At 26.2% G+C, this 23,058-nt stretch overlaps 1 protein-coding gene across 2 annotated transcripts in view; it reads left to right on the plus strand.

Annotated features, from left to right (window-relative positions):
• The window catches only part of LOC101239243 (prolyl endopeptidase FAP), a 132,155-nt gene that overhangs the window by 63,101 nt on the left and 45,996 nt on the right, over window positions 1-23,058 (plus strand). For both annotated transcript variants that reach the window (XM_065799044.1, XM_065799045.1), the window contains 5 exons: window positions 5,755-5,829; window positions 8,884-8,936; window positions 10,458-10,542; window positions 13,946-14,066; window positions 14,148-14,308. In XM_065799044.1, coding sequence (XP_065655116.1) covers window positions 5,755-5,829; window positions 8,884-8,936; window positions 10,458-10,542; window positions 13,946-14,066; window positions 14,148-14,308 — 495 coding nt within the window. The remainder of the gene's footprint in view (window positions 1-5,754; window positions 5,830-8,883; window positions 8,937-10,457; window positions 10,543-13,945; window positions 14,067-14,147; window positions 14,309-23,058) is intronic.

Genomic DNA, 23,058 nt, shown 5'->3' on the forward strand with positions numbered 1-23,058 from the left:
AGCATTTTTAAACTACCATAAAATTGAAATTGATGAAGATTGAACAAATTTTTTTTATATTTATGAGAAAAATTTTTTCAAATTAATCTAGCATCTTGGATGACATACTAAAACATATATAAATATTTTATCGCACATAATTACAAAAAATATCTATAAAAAACTGATTAAAAAAAATAAATTATATTAACTAGTATTTGAAATATCCTCTACAAGCTTGCAACATGTTTTACTTTCAACTTTTTGCAAGCAACACGTTTTTTTTTTGCATCTATTCAACAAGATTGTTTCAAACTTTGTTTGGAACTCTTCTCCAAATGGAATCTAGTTCTTGCATTAAGTTATATATAAATCTTATTTGTACCTTGACTAAATCTATGTCTGTCCAAGCCCAAATAGATTCAACTGGCTTCAAATCTTATGATCGAGCTGACCAGGGCAATAAATCTACTTTGTTTTCTTTCATCCATGTTTTTACTGTACAAGCTGTCTGAGCAGGCGTCAAATCTTGTTGAAATAGCCGGCATTTGTTTCAATCAATCAGCATGTCATGTTCCACTGATGGAACCATCATCTCTAACAATTCTATGTATGTTGGATAACTCTGTATAAATGTTATTCTCACCTACTCTGTTAAAATTAAAGCAGCCCCAAATACCAACACTCCCGCTGCCAACTTGTAACCTTAGTACAACAAAGTGGTTACAATACTTTTCTTATTTAAATCTGATTTAACAAGAACTTTTTTTTTCTATTTAATACTTCAAAGTTACCTTTATCACTAAAAATTGCTTGCTTTCACTTCGCCAAAGTTCTTTCCTTACACATCATTAATCTTGTGAGCCGATCTCTGGCCGTCAGTATAAGTTTTCTGACAGCAGCATAAACACTAATTTATTTCCTTAGTAAAATGTTTCTTTAGTAAACTGTATTTGAAGAAATATATCTATAACAGTTTTCGTTGAATATTTTGCTAAGTTTAAAATAACCTCAGATTGGCTCTTACTTGACAAAAAGTAAGACAATTTTTGTACTTAGTAGTATTTTTTAACCTTTCAGATTGGCTCTTGCTTGACTTAAAAATGCCACCGTTGTTTTAAACACCTTTCGAGTAAATCTGATGCAATTCTCTGAAAATTTTAAATTTCTTATTATTTCTCTACTACTAATCATTGTGCCATCCTTCATGCCTATTATTTGCCACTTTTTTGCCTTGCTCACTGCTTTTTGACCCATTTCAATGTACCTTAACTTTTAGGTCTTATCGAAATATTTTAAAGGCTTCAAATGTGACTAAACTGGTCATCAATACTAATTTTTACCAACCTTATATAGAAAATTGTCGAATTAACATAAATTAATAAAATAATTATGAAAACAGTTGGGTTGACAAGAAAGTATAATGGAAATCAATTAAAAAGTTTTTGCGCCTATTTTTTATGTAACCTTTTTCAGTATGTTTATATAAAGAAATTAAATTAGCATTATTTGGTTGCACTCGTTTTGTCCGATACTGTATATATATATATATATATATATATATATATATATATATATATATATATATATATATATATATATATATATATATATATGCTTCTTTTTCTCTTTTCTACAGATACTATAATGGGCACTGCTCTAAAGCTAGCGTCTCTTGTACCAACTACTAAAGTTTATTCTCGTGTTACTTGTCATTCAATTAAGTCTCATCCTTTTTCTGTAACTGTTCCTAAGTGCTCCAAAAACTCTTATTCCTCAAGTTATTTTTTGTTGAGCATCAGTTCTTTGGAATTCGCTTCCTTCATCTTGCTTTCCTGATTCATATAATTTGCAATCCTTTAAGTTGTCTGTCAATCGTTATCTTGCTCTATAATCTTCATCTTTTCTCTTCCAATAACTTCCAACTGTAATTAGTGGTGCTTGCAGTTTTGTTGGAAGCGAAGATGTTTAAAAATATATATATATATATATATATATATATATATATATATATATATAATATATATATATATATATGTATATATATATATATATATGTATGCATGTATTTATATATAAATATATGTGTGTATATATATATATATATTTATATATGTATATATATATATGTATATATATATATATATATATATATAAATATATATATATATATATCAGTCTTCTTCGTTAGAAATTTAATGCCAGCAAACTAGAAAGCGCTGGCAGGATGGTCATTTTTTAGTTAGCCTGCGGAATTATAAAGTTGATTTTTTTCTGATATTTAAATTAAAATAAAAATAGCGAAAAGAATGCTTTAAATAAATAGTAGATAAAATAATTAAGATAAAAAAACTAGTAAAAAAAGCCATTTTTCATAAAAGTTGCGCAAATGAAAAAAAATGTTTTGTTGCAATTTAAAACAAAATGCTTATAGTTTTTTGGCAAGCGCTTTTTTTTAAAAAAAGGCTACAATTTTGGTAAAACTATTGATTGCTTGTTTTAACTGCTTTTTTTATTAAAATAATTAAAAAATTAATTAAACTGCATTTTTTTAATACTTTAAATTATAAAGTAATTTAGAAAGTAAAACTATTTAATATAATACTCATATTCACATATATTATTATTGACGTATTGTATTCATAAAATTGTTCTTCTAATTATAAATAAATTTTGAAAAATTCTGTTATTCTTAGAACTTCAATGGACTATTGCCAAATGTTTTTCAACTTTTAGATTTTTATGATTTATGACGATTTTCAAAACAAAACAAAAAATCTGGCTATATATATGTATATATATATATATATTATATCTACATATATGTATATATATATTATATATACATATATGTATATATATATATATTATATCTACATATATATATATATATATATATATATATATATATATATATATATATATATATATATATATATATATATATTATATCTACATATATATATTATATCTACATATATGTATATATATATTATATATACATATATACATATACAGGCTTCGGCAGGAGTAAAAACCGCACGGGCTATGAAAAGCCCGTCACAAATAGACTTTCCTGGCAAGGAGGGCAGCCCGTCTCAATGATCTCGCACAAGCTTTTACAATTTTAAATTTTTTTTTTTAAATTTTTTTTAAAGTTTATAAATTTATCTTCTATTTTTGAATGAAATTGTCATTGAATATGAAATATTTTGCGAATTGAACTAAAATAATAACTTAGAGAGCCAATTGTTTGAGAGCTAATTAGAAAAAAAATCTTTTAATAATAAAAGTAAATAAGTTGGATACTTTTTAAGTTTCAATAGTTGTTTTTCAAAGTTTTTTATTTGCTCAGAGCTATTTTCGTTTCACGTGGGTTATGGTTGCTTTTATTTAGATTTGTTATATGAGTGAACTTTATTTAGTTTCATGTTCATTTTTTTTCTTTATTCCAGATATAGGCAAACCAATAAACTTGAAAACGACGGAAAAAATCATAGAAACAACCATGGGGTTTCATCACGTTTCCTTATTTAAGCATCCTGACGTGTTTTTTTACCAAAGTCTATTTTAGTATATTATTAGTATATTTTTTTACCAAAGTTTATTTTAGTATATTTTAGTATATTGTGCTTCTTTAGCTCCTTCGTTTCTAGTGAATAAAAATTTTATAGAATGATAAAATTTTCAAAATCTAACTGCGACTTTTTCAAGCTATAGCCACAAATAGTTTGAAATCTTTTTTTTTAAACCTTAAATGAATGAGTTCGATAGTTTAAGAATTGTTTGGTAACTAATGTTAATGTTTCAATTCAATTGTTTATATACTTATGCATTCTATTTGGCGTGCAAACTAAAAACTCACTTAAACTGTTTATAATTTGTTTTATAATTTTTATAACTTCGCTTTACCTATGCCTATCCTGATTGGAAATAGTTAATCTGATACGTAAATAAAAAAATTTGAAATCAAATTTCTCTAAAAAAATTTAATAAAAAGTTTTTATTTAGAAGTACTATTAATTTTTTAAGATACCGGGCTTCCATATAAGCATGTATATAAGAAGCGTTATATAAACTAAAAAAAGCTTGAATTTAACCGTTGTTGACTTTCAAATTCAGCATTATTTTATTGCTTTAAAATATATTTATAATGAATTCAAATGCATTAAATATAGTGTTAGAATAACAGCGATAATATAAAGACAACTGTATATTATTTTTTTTATAAATAGGATAAAAAAGGTAACATGTATAGTTATATTTTATTTATATAATTGTTTTACAAAAATTATGGCAAAACTTCTCCAATTTCAAAATCTAACTCAGTTTCTTCACTTCCACTCGATTCTGATAATTTCAATTCACTTTCACTGCTTAAATCTGAATCAACGAAATCTATGTCTATTTGTTCATCTTTTTTTTGTGTAGCAGATTTTAGGCTGATCGGATCAAAAATAGCTGTTCGTCGTTATTGTAAAAAAACATCAGTAACACGTTCTACAACACTTTTCCTCTTACTATTAGTGAAATTCGGATCATTTATTTTAATGGCCAAGATAGCGTTAAGTGTTTTGTGATTAATACGGAGTCTTTGATCTGCCATTAGCTTTGTCAAGAGACTAAAGGCTCGTTCCACTGATGAGTTCGACCCAGATAAGCATATGAATAAACTTGCTAGTTTGCATATGTTTGGGTACTCATTCCTTCGACTTTTTAAAGTTATACAATTGCATATTAAATAAGCTGCCGTCTCGTTAAGAAAAACCATTAAGTTAACGCGGAAGTTAACAGGGAAATAATTTAAATGTCTTTAAAGTAAGACAAACTAGTTTATCAAAAAAAGATCACATGGATAATTTTTTTTATTATCATTATTATTATAAATACCAAAAACCCAAAATAAAATCCTAATTCTTGTGCATCAAATGCGTATATTTCCCTTTTTTAATCAAATAATTATTAGATTTATAACATAATACGGTAACTCGATATTATATCGATTTGATATTATACTCGATATAATACGGTAATTCGATATTATATCAATCAGTTATCGTCGTTTGAAAAACTGTACGATTTAGTTATATTATTTAAATTGTTTAAATTATAATTGTTTAAATTTTACATTTGAATATAAAAAATTATAACATGGATTTTGCTATCCATATAAAAATTATGTCATAAGAGAAATTTTAATTTCTCTTATGACATAATTATAATATGGATAGCAAAATCCATGTTATAGAGTACATAAATAAAAAAAAATCATAAAGTTCACCTTATTTTTTACCCAAAATTTATTTTTGAGACGGGCTTTTTTTGGCCTGTCTAAACTGACTTAGACGGGTGCGGAGACGGGCACGGGCCATAGCCCGCCATTCCTGCCGAAGCCTGCATATATATATTATATCTACATATATATATATACATATATACATATATATATATACATATATATATATATATATATATATATATATATATATATATATGTATGTATATGTATATATATATATATATATATATATATATATATGTATATATGCATATATATATATATACATGTATATATATATATATATATATATATATATATATATATATATATATATATATATATATATATATATATATATATATATATATATATGTATATATGTATATATATATGTGTGTGTGTATATATGTATATATATATATGTAGATATATATATATATATATATATACATATATATTTATATATATATATATATATATATTTTTTTTTTTAGAATCAAGTCGGTTCAAATGTAAAAGAACTATCTCCTGATAAAAAATATTTTCTTTTTTGCAATAAATCAAAATCAGTAAGTTATTAAACAGTAACAGTATTTAAAAATTAAATTTTAAAAATAAAGTTTGTTATAGTTTTTTTTATATTTTTTTAATTTTTGAACAAAATACTTCCAAGATGTTTATTTAAATAATTGTAACTTTATGTATATAACCTTGTGTAATAATGAATGAGAGGTTCTATTCTATGCAAGAAGAAAGTTGATCCTTTATAAGAAAGTATATATTAATCATTTATAAAGTCTCATTATAAGTAAATAATGTAAATGAGTTATATATGCATTTATAAAATTCTTTATGTAAATGAGTTATATATACTTTCTTAAAACTTTTTGAATGTGACTAGGTCATTTTTGCCTGTGTGGTCTTCATATTGTTCTCCAAAATAATTACAGTCTTAACTAAACCCTTATTTATTTACTTATTCTCTCAGCAACTCTCTATCCTTAAACATAATCAAGCTTTATGAACTACAATTACATGATAAAAATTGAAAAGCATATTTCTAACTGAAACATTGTTTCATTATGATTCAATTTGCAATCTTGACAAATAAAATTTATGTAATTCAAATTGAAGTTCTCAATTTGTTGTAGTTGGAGTTTATTTATTATTATTCAATTTATGTCACTAATAATCTTTTTTCTTCCCCAGTCCAAAACATATCTCTTAATAACTTTAAAAAAATGCAGTAAAAAATAAAAAATGCAAAGTTTTTCTTTTTTACTGCACTTTTTTACTGCTACCAAACCACCAGCAATTATAGTCTTAACATTAGCCAAAAATTCTATCTAATAGATAGATCAATTACAGTCTTAACCGGTCTTGGCAAGGTCTTTAAGTCTTTGATTAACAAGTTTCTAACATCACATTTTGAGTCCAATAACTTACTGTCTGACAACTAATATATTCAATCTTCTCATTCTTCAGCTGACTTGCTAACTGATATGACTGAAAGATTCTATCATGTATTGAATGGTGGCAGCAAGGCAAGAGCTATTGACATATCTAAAGCTTTTGATAAAGTTTGGCATGCATGTTTTTTCTATAAGCTTGCTTCTGAAAATGGTGTATCTGAGAAAATTTTTGAAATTATCAAATCATTTCTTTCTAAGCGCTTTATTAAAGTCATCAAAGGCCATTACTCTTCATCATTTTCAGTAACTTCTGGGGTACCTCAAGGCTCTATCCTGCCTAGATAGCAGGACCAAGGATAGAACCTCAAAATTCTATCACTAATCCTGCTTTGTTTCTTATCATTAATAATCTTCCTAAAAACTTTACATCTAAAGTGACTCTGTTCGCTAGACTCAACTTTATATTACTGTTTTGACAAAAAAGTCCTCTCTTTTTGATTTATCTTTTTGATTCTCTCTTTGACAGCCAGTCTTGAAGCCCCAATCTGTTACAGAAGTTCACTTCTGTAACAGATTGGGGCTTACAGTGACTTATGAACTTTAACTTTAATAAAGTTCAGTTATTTACTGCAAACAACTATTGCAACACTGTTAATAAATGTTAACAACAAATGTTAATAAATGGCAACCTTCTCACTGAGTCCTCTTCTTTATGTCTTCTTGGATTATTATTTACTACTGACCTCTCATGGAAACCATCTATACCATCGATTGCTAAATTAGAATCTGCTAAGGTTGCTTTTCTTTATCCTGGTTGCCATTATCTTGCTTCTAACTCCACTCTCTATCTCTCTACCTCAACAGTATATCATTTATGGCAAATTTCGTATTTATCCCTAAATGATATCTGTTGTCATATTAGGGCTGGTTCTTATAATGGTGCTCTTTCTCTTTTAGACAAGGTCCGAAAATGCATTGTAATCACAGTTGGACCCTGTTTATTTGCTAAGCTTGAGCCTCTTTCCCATTGTCATAAAGTTGCATCACTTTCTCTTTTCTACAAATACTATCATGGCCGCTGCTTAAAGGAGCTTTCATCTCTAGTTCCATCAACCAAGAAACAGTCTTACTTGACTCATCATTCATCAAAGTCTCATTCTTTTACTGTATCTGTCCCTGCATGCTCCAAAAACTTTCATTTGTCTAGCTTTTTTCCCCGCACTTTAACCCTTTGGAACTCTCTACCATCTTCATGTTTACCTGACTCATACAACCTTCAACATTTTAAGTCTTCTGTCAACCGTTTCCTTGCTCTATAACTCTATTCTTTTTTTCTAGTAACTTCCAACTTAATAGTGGTTGGTTGCAGCATTGTTTGGAGTGAATTTTTATAAACACAAAAAATAACTTCTCTCTCTTAATACTAACTTAAAAGCAGTTCAGTAAAAAATAAAATATGCAAAGTCTTTTTATCTCAAGAGAATTCTCCTCATGTCAAATGGTTCAATGATAAATGTGTCAATAATCATCATTGATATGCTTAATGATAAAGTGCTTTCACAAGCAGTCACTTTTTCAACTTTCATAAATGCTGATACCTCATCTAATAACACCATAAATTATGTAATACCTATTAATCTCCCAGCTTAATAGTGGTTGCTTGCAGCCTTGTTGGGAGTGAATTAGAATAAAAAATAAAAATAAAAATATAAATCACAGCCTTCGCATTAATGCTGTTCTCTCATAGCCTTTGACAAAGGCTTTTGCAAAAGGCTTTTAGATAACATATTCAAAAATGGTTTTCAAGGCAAAATTCATGTATGGCTAAACTGCTTATCTAACCAAAAATAATGTAAATTTCTTGTTAAATCTCTTTTAGAATGAGCTTATGTTATCAATAATATGTTATCATAATACTCTAATCTAATAAAAATCTAATACTCATAACAATCATAATACTCTAATCTAATAAAAATCTAATACTCATAATAATCATAATACTTTAATCTAATAAAAATCTAATAATATGTTATCATAATACTCTGTTATCATAATATGTTATCATAATACATAATATATAAAAATAAAGAGGCAACATGAAAGCATTTCTGTTAAATATCATTAATAATATCTATTTTGCTAACATCATTTTTGCATTGTTTTTTGTTTTATATATATATATATGTATATATATAAAAAAATTTCTTTTAGTTGTACAGACATTCATTTTATGCAGATTATTATGTTAAAAACCTTGAAACCAGGTTTGTATTTTAATTTCTGAAAGTTCTTATATCTTTTCTTATTTTATTGAGTTCTTTTTTTTTTATGCATTACATTTTAATATATTTATGCATTACATATAAATATTTTTATGCATTACATTTAAATATAATGAATCATTTATTTGTAAAAGATTAGCACAAAAAAATTACCCTGCAATCTCACAAGTTTCTGCTTCATCTAAGTTTTCCATTACTATATCCAAACAACCATGTTTTTTTTTCCTTCAACCCTTATTTATTTTAATAAAGATTTTTAATGTTTATGCTAATTCCATAAACATTGATAAACTGGATTTTTAATTCAGTTTTCATTAGCAAACTTATAAATGCGTTGTTGCTACAAAAAATAATTTTTACAGAAAAACTTTTTTCTTACCAATAAAATCTTTAAATATTTTAAATCTTTTATGCAAAATTTTTGTGTACAAAAGTTTTTTATTTATTAGTATATTATGTAAAAGCCTTTGATAATTTGAACTAAACTTTTATAAAAATAACAAAATTTTTTCAAACAATAGTTGAGCCATTTATTTTGAAAGTGGCATGTCACCTTTTCAAAAAAATGAAATTTTATAGTTATTTATTATGACTACACAAAATTATTTATACTAATACAAATTTAAGTATCCTGAGACAACAAATACATGTAAATCTTCTTAAAAAATCTCTGTTTAAAAGTGACTTATGCTATTTTCAAAATAAATGGCTCAATTTTTTATTTACTTGACTAGATTATTTATTTACTAATCTAAAAAGAAAATTTTTCATAGCAGACCAAAAAGGAGATAAGTTTCCTTTGTACCGAGGTACTACTCATACAGTAAGTAGACATACTGTATTACTCATACAGTAAGTAGATTTGTAGAGCTGAGATTTGAACCTGCAATCCGGCTGCTACGGCTAATGATAATTTGGAGCATTAGCAGCACTTTAACCTACTAATACAGCACAAAAAAAGTATTTATCACCTAAAATGTCTTTTTCCAATTGATCGCTTTTAAATGTAGAGGAAATATATCATGAAAAAACAGAGACACAAATGCAAACATATTAAGATGGAATTAGGTTTTATGTTGAAGTTATAGTTGTTAAATATATATCATAAAAAGTTTTATAATTTCCTAATAAAATTTCTTGTTAATCCTTGTTAATATATTTTGCAATCACACTTGTAATAGTTATAATAATTTGTGATATATTAATATATATAATAGTATTATAAAAAGAAGTAGAAAATAAAAAATAAAATATAGTAGTACAATAATTTATAGTGACAATTACAATATTTGTAATAGCATAATAATTTATAATAGTCTTTAATAATGTTTGCCGGAAGAAAAAAAAACAAGTAAATAATTTTTTTTGGTATTATATTTTGAATTGATATCAAATATTAATTGGTTTTATTATTTTTAAATACTATTTTGCAATAAAGTGTGTATAAATTTGTATGTGTATAGTTTTAAATTTTTTTAAATCCTATTTTTATTATATATAAAGCGAAATCATAAAGATAAACCCTCCAAATAGCAAAAAAGATACTCAAATACGATATTGCGGTTGGTCTACCAAAGGCAATGCACTGGTACAAATTTTTTTTTTAATGTTATAAATTAATGTTTGTTTGTTTTCCATTTATCAAATTTTGGTTGTTTTAATTTAAATAATGTAACAGTGAAAGAAAAACATTGAATAATGAAACAGAAAACCGTGTCAGTGAAAATATACAATGATTACTTTCAAATGTAAATTGATCATTCCTTTTAAAAAGCATTGTTTGCTGATGATACTACCATTTATTCTTGTCGTGATATGAAGTCAGCACTCTCTGATTGCTTGAAGGGGGCATTTCAGCTTGCAAAGGATCTCATTTCTGCTACAGCATGGGGCTCACTGTGGCTAGTGAACTTCAATACAGATAAAACTCAACTTTTTTCAGCCAATCGTTATCACAATAATTTAGATCTTCCTATTTTTATGAACGGTAATGTACTCAACGGTAATCCACTCTTCATCTTCTAGGATTAACTCTTACTTCCGATTTTTCTTGGAAAACATATATCAAATCTGTTGCAAAATTAGCATCTCTTTATTGAGCTCTACACTTTCTTACTTCCGATTCTATTCTCTATCTCTATAAATCTCAAATCCGGCCTTGTATGGAATACTGTTGCCATATCTGGGGCGAATCATCTAATGATGCCCTTTCTCTTTTAGACAAGGTGCAAAAATGCATTGTAAACATAGTTGGACCTGCTCTTGCAGCCATCCTCCAACCATTATCACATTGTCATAATGTTGCTTTTCTTTCTCTTTTCTACAAATACTATAATAGGCACTGCTCTAAAGAGCTAGCTTCTCTTGTGCCATATACTAAAGTTTATTCTTGTGTTACCCGTCATATAATTAAGTCTCTTCCTTTTTTTTTTTCTTTTTTTTTCGTTATTCTCCTCCTCAAGACCGAGAAGGCCACTACAGATGAGGAGGCTACTTAATAGTAGTTATATCCCTCTCTCAACTCTATAACTCCGAAACACGAATCTTGACAAACAAGGATGCTGCGCGGAGAAACAAGTTGAGCGCGGTACTATCAGGGATGTGGTGGGGATCAAACTCGGAACCTCTCGCATATGAAGCGAGCGCTTTACCATTACACCACTACCACATTTTTCTGTGACTGTTCCTAAGTGTTCCAACAACTCTTATTTGTCTAGTTTTTTTCCTTGAACATCAGCTCTTTGGAATTCGCTTCTTTCATCTTGCTTTCCTGATTCGTATAATTGTTATCTTGCTCTACAATCTTCATCTTTTCTCTTCCAGTAACTTACAACTTTAATTAGTGGTTGCTCGCAGCCTTGTTGGATGCGAAGATGTTTAATAAAAATAAAAAAAAATTTGTTTACAGACTTAATAGTTCTTTTAAATGCAATTTACAGAATAGATGATTTCTTTCGAGAGGGTTTTATTATGTTATTTATAGTATGGAGTTTCAGTATATTATATCACTGTAGACTTTTGAGACATTTAAGTGTTGAACTTTGATCTCAAGTAATTTTTAGTTTGTTTTTTGTTTTTTTACATTTACTTTCATTTTTTTAAGAAATTGCCACATATTTTCTTTTCTATTCTTCGTATTTTTTAAAAGTGAATTTTAAAAGCGTCTATTTTATAATAATATTTGTTTAAACTTATTTTTATTTTATAAAAATATTTTGTATTATATAGCCAAATAAAATTATACTTAACAACATTTGTTTTTTAAATTTTAGTTTTTGTATTTTCAAGTACAGTAGAATCTCTCTAACTCGAAATTTATGGGGAAAAATAAAAGTTTAAATTAGACAGATTTTCGAATTATAGAGAGTTGATTTTTCTTAAACGCATTTCACAGTGACTTTGCATTTAATTGAATTATGGAGGTTTTCGAATTTGAGAGATTGTACTGTATTCGCAAAATTTATATTATTCATATAAAAGAAAGACTACATTTAAATTTGTTTTGTTAAATTTGTTTTTCTTATTCTATCTTCTTGAAGTTTTGTAATTCAAGTGAGAAAAATATAATGGCAATGGTTTAAAGTTGTTAAAAGAAGTTAAAATAGTTGTTAAAATAGTTGCAACTATGTATATATATAATATAATGTATATATAGATATAATGTATATTATTGTATAAACATTTTTGCTAGTATTTTAACTTTAAATGTACTTCTACAACTTCAGATATTCCTAAGGTACCTTCATCACCACTATTTAAGTTTGTGTAAATTCTATGTTTATCAGGAAACCTGCCTTTTATCTCTGAAACAATACATGCCCGTAAAACCTTACTATTCTACTTTCTAATAAGTAATACAATAAGGGTGGATAAAATTTAATTACAATAAAGAAAGAGAGGTTTACATATTTTTAAGTATAAAAAAGGTTTATGAATTAGCGATTTTATTTAATTAGTAAAGCGCCAGATTTTTAACAAGTTGAAAAAACATTTTTTAAATGCTTATAAAGGAATTCTTTAAACAAATCTGGCATCCACGCTCCTTCTCTGTTTTAACTTTTATTAACAGGGGTGTACCCTCATGGTTGTCCAGTGGCAACTCGTTTTCTCAAAGGGCGACTAAAATTTTGAAAAAAATTTGTCTTGGTAGCCCAGCGATACAACCAGACAGTTTGTTACTTAGAAAAGAGTGCTTATTAATAAATCTATCTTTTAAAGTATGAAAATTTTGTTCTTAGAGATTATTTGAAAGAAGCCTTTGAAAAAGTACACTAGGTTTAAAAATAAATACACTGCGGTGCAATATATAATTTTACTAGACATTATAAAAAGAAGCCGACTTGAATTAAATTAGACATCGACACAATTTAAAATGGTTCAAAGTGTAACAATACTCCTTTTTTAAAACGTTTTTAAAATTACAGGACTACTGATTATCATATCGGATGACTCAAGTAAAACTAAAAATATATTTCAGTCACACGCAGGGCGACCGGGAAAAAAATGGAGGGAACATCCTGATTAACATCATGTGCATTAGTTTTTATATTTTTTTAATGATATAATGATATAATACCTATAATACTTTATAATACCTGTAACAATACCTTATAATACCTCTACCTAATGTTTGATTATTTAAAATAATTTTATGTAACAATACTTATTTAATCTCCCTTCAGTCTTCTGTCTTTTTTCTGTTCTGCTGCTTTGTTGGATTCATTTTTTTTAAGGCAATAAAAAGTTAAATCTGGCATATACCCACTGGCATAAATCTTTTTGTCTTTTTTAAAAGCCTCAAATCATCTGATGAACAGCTGTTTTTCGTTTTTATGTTTTATTTTTTTAATTTCAAAAGGCGCATAACTTATTAATCTTGCATATAAAAATCTTTGTATTCTATTTTTTATTTGTTGAATATAATGTCCTTCGATTCTATCTTGTATAAACAGCGAGTAGCATTTTAATTCAAATTTAAATTGTTTGTTTAGGTATATGTTTATGACTGTGATATATACTACATGCCTTCTATTAAAGAACAGACTCATCGCATCACGCATGATGGTGTTCCAGAAAATCTATTTAATGGGGTACCTGATTGGGTTTATGAAGGTAAAATTTAAAAACTACGCTTGTTTAATATATTCAAAATTTCTGGCATTTTATAAAATAAGAAATATTTATTATTTTTAGAAGAGATTCTGAGTTCAACACATGCCTTAGAATTCTCATCTGATGGAAAATATCTAGCTTATGTTAGCTTTAATGCATCTTTGGTTCCACATTTTAAGTTTTCTATATTTGGAGAACCCAAAGAATCTTACACAAGTGAACAGTATATTGCTTACCCTAAAGTAAACAAATTTAAAACTATTTTTAAAATGCAGCCATTTATAAGCATGCATGTATACATGCATATATATATATATATATATATATATATATATATATATATATATATATATATATATATATATATATATATATATATATATATATATATATATATACAAACCTCGGAATTAGGAAAAATGAGGTCGGCATAAGGTCAGCAAAAAAAAATTGATACAAAGGGTTTACCATAAAATATAGAAACGAGGTCGGATATATATATATATATATATATATATATATATATATATATATATATATATATATATATATATATATATATATATGCAACCCTCGTAATTAGGAAATATGAGGTTGGCAATAATTTGCCAACCTCAATCTGCTAGAGGTTGGCCTCAGGTTGGCAAAAAAATTTTTACCATCAAAAAGGTTTTACCATAAAACATAGAAACTAGGTTGGTGATTTTTTGTTAACCTCAAACACTTCTAGGTTGGCAGTTAGGTCGGTATTGCCAAATGCCGAACCTAACTCTGAGGGCTGTATATATATATATATATATATATATATATATATATATATATATATATTTCTGTTAGTTCACCTCCCCAAGGCCAAAAATGCCACTACAGAAGAGGAGGCTACTTAATTGTGGTTAAAATCCTCTCTCAACTCTATAACTCCGAAACACGAACCTTGACGAACAAGGTCGCTGCACGGAGAAACCAGTTGAGCGCTGTACTACCAGGGATGCATGTTTTGAAACCCTATACAGACTCAGAATAGGCAGAGATATGCGCAATCTGATTCGCTGATTTTGAAAGAGAGGCTTTTGCGCGTATGTTTAAATCAAAACAAATGTCAAAAAACGTATTGAATAATAAAAGTAAATTTGAGTAATTTCATAAGAAACCAAATAATAATAGCAAAAAAAAATTATGATTTTTCTATCCAATTTTGTGCAATATAGTACAAATACTTATACAAACCCTCACAACTCAAAACATCAGTGATTTTCAGAATTTTTTCTCAAAAATAAAGATTTAAAAAAATTAGTTTGTTTTTCTAATTGTTTTTATAATTCTAAGATATAAAAAAAGACAACCATTGTAACAAACTATAAACCAGATGGTAAAACTTGACTATGCTGTGATATCGTATGATGCTCATACGATAGATTTTTTAAAACAGTTTTAAAATTTACCTACTAATATCAATAGACTATTACTAACTTGGTATGATTTTTTTCAAATTAAGTTCCCATTTATCTAATCATTTAGCAAGAAAAGTATTTTGAAAAAATAGCCTAATTTCTTTTTAGAACTTTACACTTATTACTCTCATATATAAATTATATACAACACTAAAAAAGTTCGAGAATATTGCTTATTGGTTGTTATAGCTAGCCCAGATGACTTGCAACACTCTTAAATTAAAACCAATTGTAAGCAAGAGCGAATTTAGATATCCTTTGGTAATGTATAGTAATGAAAGATCACAAAGCATTGCAGCATAATAAGTTATTAGAAAAAATCTATAACCTGATGTCCACAAGTGTGTTTTGATATAGTAAACTGATTACCAAAAGCAATAACTCTCAACTTACCACACCTTTATGAGAAACTAAGTGTAAAAAGGTAGAAACATGAAAGATTCCAAACATGCAAGTTCATGTTGTTGTTTATTTCAATTTCAAAACTCAATACATGTTTGTTGATATATAGCTTTTAACCTGAGCAAAATACTTGTTATTGTATTCTATAATTAATATAAAATGTGTATCCTTTAATAGCAACTGATGGTAAATAATATTAAATAAAGCAGCAAACTTTGATAAATTTTATATATTTATAATGCTAATAATTTATTTTACATTATATACTCCAGAAGAAAAAGAAAATATGTCTGCTCTAAAAAAATTAGAAAAAAAACCTTAAATAAAATGTACTCCATATTTACAAATTTTATGAATAGTTTCATTATGTAATTTTTGGTATAACCAATAAAAACAAGTGTTCTTTTTTAAATTTCTGTGAATATCTCTTCTTTATTAATATAAAAACAGAGATGCGTCATGTTTTATTTTGATGTAATATTAATAATTTTTTTGAAAACTTGCTTCTTCAAATGTAAAAGCTTTTTACATTTGAAGTATGGCTAATTTTTATTACAAAATTTGCCATAATTCACCTTTATTTGGTTAAATTTTTTGACTTTAATACTCAGTAAAGTTTTAATGTTCAATGAAAAAACAAATATCACTTTTTTTGTTAAATTTTCCAATAGATTATTATCCAATTTATTATTCAAATTATTTCCATTAGATTAATATCCAGTTTTCATCCTATATAGTATATATAAAGAAAAATATTGATGTTCGTCTTATCAGCCTTCTCAAAATTTAGGTTGAACAGTAACTTCATTAGGGTTCGTAGATTTATATGGAACATGTAAGCTAGTTTGGCAAAACATCTGTAAAAATGTTCTTTTTCCAAAATTTTAAATGTTAAACTGTTTATAATTATTAAGTTGGTATAAAGATGCAGTAATGAGCTTAGAACAACTTCTGCCTCAGCTTAAAATTTATTTGCATATTTTAAGTACTTTACCAGTAGTCTGGTGCAATTGCATATAAACTTTGTATCGAGCATGCTTTATAGAACATGGACATTATATTTGATGAGGAACACATTTAGAAATTGCACACATGCAAATTCAAGTGAAATATTTCAAGAGTTTATTCATACAAAACACATTTTATAATAGCAAAAATATTCATCGCATGACAACTTATTTTGTTCTTTTTTTTTGATAATTTAATTTTCTTTTTTTTATCACTCTTTTTTCATTAAACCTTTTTTCATTGATTTTAACCACTTAGTTTAGTTTTTTAAATCTTTTTTTTTTTAATTAATACAATACAAAAAATGCCATAATCATTTGCCATAATCCACTTTTATTTATGTCATAATCCACTTTTATTTGGTTAACTTATTTGACTTCAATACTTTTTCTTGCTTTTAATGTCAGTGTTTATATGTAACTGTACAAAAATTACTGTTTGGTAGACAAACATAAATATCACTTCTTTTGTTAAATTTTCAAATATTTTATAACTTAATGTAGCCTGCCAAAAAATTTTTAAATTTAAAAAAAGTTTTTTAATGGTTTAACACAATGTTTTATTAAAGTTACGTAATAAAAAAATATATCAGCCTCCTCCAAACTATGGTTGAAACAAAGCATGAAAACAAAATCTCCTCAGAGCTCATATATTGACATGGAACATGTAAGCTAGTTTTGCAATTAGTACAAATTTTCTTTTTTAAAAAACTCTAATTTTCAACTCTTTATAATAAACATTTAAATCAGTTTACAAATAAAGTTCTTCACAAGTAGTCACGTAAAACTACATATAAACTTTGTATGCAAAAGTGCTTCACTATTAGTCTCGTACAACATACTTATATAAACTATGTATTTGAGAATGCTTTAAGGCCAAGACCATATTTTAACAGAAACACATTTGTAGATTTTTTCAAATTTACTTCAACACATTTTTTTTTTTCGTTTCTTAAAATTAACAATTGATAAAATCTTCATCACCAAGATAAACTTTATTGAAATTTTTACGAGTGAAAATTCTCTTGTACAAATAGATTTTGATACATTTTAAATACTCTGAAGAGTACTAAAATAAAATGAATTTCCTGTGTTGATAGTAACTTATAATAGTGACTTGTATTGATAAACTTAGTATATCATTACTTTGAAATTTATTTCAAAAATCTGTTTGTTTTGATTTTAATTATATTTTTCAACAAAATCGCACTTGCCTCTCTTTCAAAATCAGCGAATCAGATTGCTCATTTTTCTGCCTATTCTGAGCCTGTATAGGGTTCAAAATATGCACCAGGGACCTGGTGGAGATCGAACTTGGAACCTCTCGCTTATGAAGCAAGCGCTCTACCACTTTATATAACATATATACATGCATATACCACTATATATATACCATATATACATACATCTCTCAATTCTATAACTCCGAAACACGAACCTTGACGAACAAGGTCGCTGCACGGACAAACAAGTTGAGCGTGGTACTACCAGGGATATGGTTGGGATTGACCTCAGAACCTCTTGCTTATAAAGCGAGCACTCTACCACTACCGCATTATATATATATGTATATATGTATATATATATATATATATATATATATATATATATATATATATATATATATATATATATATATATATGTATATATATATATGTATATATATATATATATATATGTATATATATATATATACACACATATATATATATATACACACATATATATGTATATATGTTAAATACAGAAACTCATTAGTGAGTTTTTTATAACATTGAAGATGTTATTAGGGGCCCTATTACATTTTAAATTTAAATTACATATTGTAATGTAAATGAGTCCAGTTACATTGCGTGTAAAATGGCCGTTATTTTTACTTAACCGAGACATAATATTTTATGTAACAATGTAATGTCTGTTATGTGCAAAATGTTCGTTATTTCTATTAACCGAGATGTAACATATTACATAACGATACTAACATTTTGACATTATGACACGTAATATTGGAACCTATGGTATTTATATTATATATCATATTTATGTATTTACACTGTATTATATGTATATATATATATATATATTTTTAGAATAAAGAAAAAATATTAAATAAGAAAGATACCGTGGGTTAGTTTTAACAAAAAACTTTTTAAAAGTAAAGCTTTAACAGTAACGTAAGGTGAAGCATAAAAAAATTATCTTAAAAGTTAAAGTAACTTAAGGTACTTAAGCAATCCAAGGTACCTAAGCAATCTTATTATTTATTCATTGTCTTTAAAAGTGTAACCAATCAAGACACAATGTAACGTAAAGCATTTAAGAGACGTAATTAAAATTTGTCACAAATAAAAAAAATTTTATGTTACATTTTGTCTTTTATATAGATATATACATATGAATTTGAAAAGTTTGATTTGAAACATATTTTAGTTACGTCTCAAATCTAGATTTAGTTACGTTATGTTACATCTCAATTGGTTACACTTTTTAAAGTTAAAAAAAAACAATTGAAAGGTAACATTGCAAGTTAAATTTTTTTTTTTCTTCGTGACAAAGTAACCAATTGAGACAAAGCTATTTTATAATAAAAATAAAATAAAAATGATTATCACCAATAGGGCAATGATAAACAAACATTTACTGCATCATCAAGTTTATTTACTTTATATTTATTTCAAAAATTTGAGAGTGTAACCTTCTTACCCTTCTTGAATTATTGAATATTTTTAAGTTGAAAAAAATAAGTAATTATATGAGTAATATATTTTTTATGTTTTTTCAATTTTATAATTTAAGCTCTTTTATTCTAAAAAAAAGGTTATTGGTTAATGTTTAGTGGTCTCCTGTATCCAGAGAAATTTCCCATTAGGCAGTCTCTAGGCATAGATTTTAACTACTTTCAGTGAATGTACTTTATCAATCACAAAAATAGTTTATTAAATAATTAATACTATAAATAATAATAATTACTATAATTAATAATAATACTATAAATAATAATAATTATTTTAATTAATACTAATACTATAAATAATAATAATTACTATAATTAATAATAATACTATAAATAATAATAATTACTTTAATTAATAATAATACTAAAAATAATAATAATTACTATAATTAATAATAATACTATAAATAATAATTCTATGGTGGGCTATAGTGGCCATAATTTTTTATATAGTCTAGGTTTTGCAAGTTTCTTAAAAAGTCAGTATAACTTCTAAACTAATTGCAAAACTGGAGGAAATGTGAAACCAGTATATACATTTATATATATTGGGATGAAACTGGTTAGTTTGCTATTGTTTTTTGCACACTATAGCACTTCAACAGCTAATATAAACTAAATTTGTGAAGATTTGATTGAAATAAGTTAGATTTTTTTTGCATTTGTCTGCTTCAATGCTGGAATTTCAATTAGTGAACATTGACAACCTGACAACATATTTCTTTACTTCAACAATAATTTTATGAATATAAAATAAATGGTATATATTAAGCAGTTGATTTGCATGAGGCATTATTGAAACTATAAAGTTGTGTACATCATTACTACATCAACTAAGAATAAGTAGCATCTTGTAAAATCTAGTCAATTTGACTCCAGACTTGTCTTTTATCTCCTATAACATTTTAAAGTTACGTTGTCTCAATTGGTTACAATTGGTAACAAGGTTGCATTCTCTAAATTTTAATTAAATGTTAAATAAATAAACTTGATAATGCAGCAAATGTTTGTTTATTATTGTCGTATTGCTAATTATATATTTTTATTTTATATTTATTGTAAAATTGTCTCAATTGTCTTAATTAATTACTTTGTCACAAGAAAAAATAAAGTTTCAATTCGCAACCTTTTTTAGGATTCTTTTTTTTACTTGGTAGATAAGTTTAGCTTTTTGCCGTGAATTATTGAAATGTTTTATAAGTTAAAAGGTGCGAACTAAAAAAATACTTTAAATGTGGATGAGCAAGATGTATAGCCGCATTTGCTTCCTGGGAAGGCTTGTTATAAGTAATTTCTTAATAAAAAGAAAGATATGGTTGGTTGCCCTCTCCTTGATCTGATCTTTATAATTGATAGGGGCACAAATAAAAGGGCAGTAACTTTTTAAAAACCATCATTATGGTTCAAATTAAGGTCTCTGAATTAACTTAGATATTTAGATACTTAATATCTAAATATCTAAATTATTTTAAATTGAAAGTGTTGTTTCTTTAAATTCAATTTTATTATAGGTGATCAGTGGTTGTAATAGATCCCAGATATTTGTGCCACCCCCATCCTAAAGAAAGTAGACATTTAAAGAAATAACGCTTTCAATTTAAAATTAATTTAGATATTTAGATATTAATTACTTAAATATCTAAATTAATTTAGAGTTGCTGAATTCTACCAATATCCCAATTAATAGAATAAAGCCAATATCCTGTTACTGAATGTAGAGCAATTGATAAGATAGTTGAACTCCGTGGCAATTACAATAAGCTTTGTTCAATAAATAAAAGCTCCTGTAACTTTCAGACTAAGCAAACAAAAGTCACTGCGCAAACTTAAAGCAACTTGATGCAAATGTTATTTGCATCAATATTTCAGAAATTGTTAACAAATACTGAAGTATTAGCTACAATACTAAAAATCTAGCATTCCTCCATTTTCTTTATTTCTTTCTACTATATTTCAAAGACTGCAGGATTGCAGCATATAAAATGCTTAAATATTACCCAGTTTTTTTATAGCAAGGAATGGCCTACTAAAACTATTATTAACATTCCTATTTAAAACTACCTATAAATAACTTAAAAATGAATAGTCAATTTATTAGACTATGGGTTTCATTCTGATCTATTAAAAATTGATTTAGTTGGTTTCTAACATCTTTATCTTTATCTTTTCACTTGATTTAACTATAAAATATTTAATTTTACCAATTGTTAAAGATATAAGATTATTTTATAACGATAAAGTATTTATGATGATTGAGCCATGCATAAAAATATTATACATAGCAAGTTTTTTAATTCAACCAGAATATCACGTTAACTCTTAGTTTACTGTATACCACCACTTCATATTTTCTTTTCCTCATTGTAACTCATTGCTTTCGTTTAAAATAAAATAATAAAGTAATCAGTTAAAGATGTGAAAAAGATGAGAGTTTTTATAAATCTACAACCACAGAAAATGTTTAACCAGATCTACCCCTTACACCTTACTACGCCATTAAAATTAAGCCTTGCAATTTTTTTAGTTTAGTTGTTATGAAAAATGATATAGAGATTTAAAAATTTTTCATTAAATTAGATTGAAACTCTAAAAGTATTCTAATTTTAACTAAATTCAATATTATGCAATGATTGTTAAACAATAATTCCTGATGGACATTTTTAATGATAGATTTAACTCACTTCATACATTATTTGCAATTGAAATAATTTCCATGGACTAATAATAATGATTAGTACAGGCATTATTTCTGCATGAAGGAATTCTTGTTATATGTACTTAAAAGCCATGTGGCTAAATGCAAGAGAAACAAAATAAAGAACAATGACTTTTTTTTTTACTTTTCTAACTTTAATATCGATTTAATTTTCATTCTTTTTTTTTATGGTAGAAGCAAAATGTTGAATAAAAACTTTGATAAAAGTAAAGTCTGAAATTATTTTGTAAAAAACAATGACTCAACAATGTGTAAATATAAAGGTATTATAACAAACAAAATTTGCGACAATGAGTTAAAATACAATAAAAATACCAGCTCAATGGCAAATCATTTGTATAGTAACCTTTATATTAATATTAAAGAGTCTAAACTTCCATGTACAACAACTGGTCATGTATCATCTAAGTAGCATTTGCAAAATCTCACTTATAGTGTTCATTTTTCAGAAATATAGAGATTTAAAGGAATTTATGTTTGACTTTTTTTTTCAAACAAGTCAACCGCTGTTGATTGTTGATTATAATTTTTTTTATTAAAGTGCTTGCTTTGTTTGATAACAAGTACAAATTGCCAGCTGAATATTTCCATCTAACAATAAATGGATGGGCATCACAAGCTTCGTTTTTATACAACGGCGCCACTATACATTTTGTTGATCAAAATTTTTGTTTGTAATCG

This window comes from Hydra vulgaris, chromosome 06, assembly GCF_038396675.1.
Source record: "Hydra vulgaris chromosome 06, alternate assembly HydraT2T_AEP".
Lineage (NCBI taxonomy): Eukaryota > Metazoa > Cnidaria > Hydrozoa > Anthoathecata > Hydridae > Hydra > Hydra vulgaris.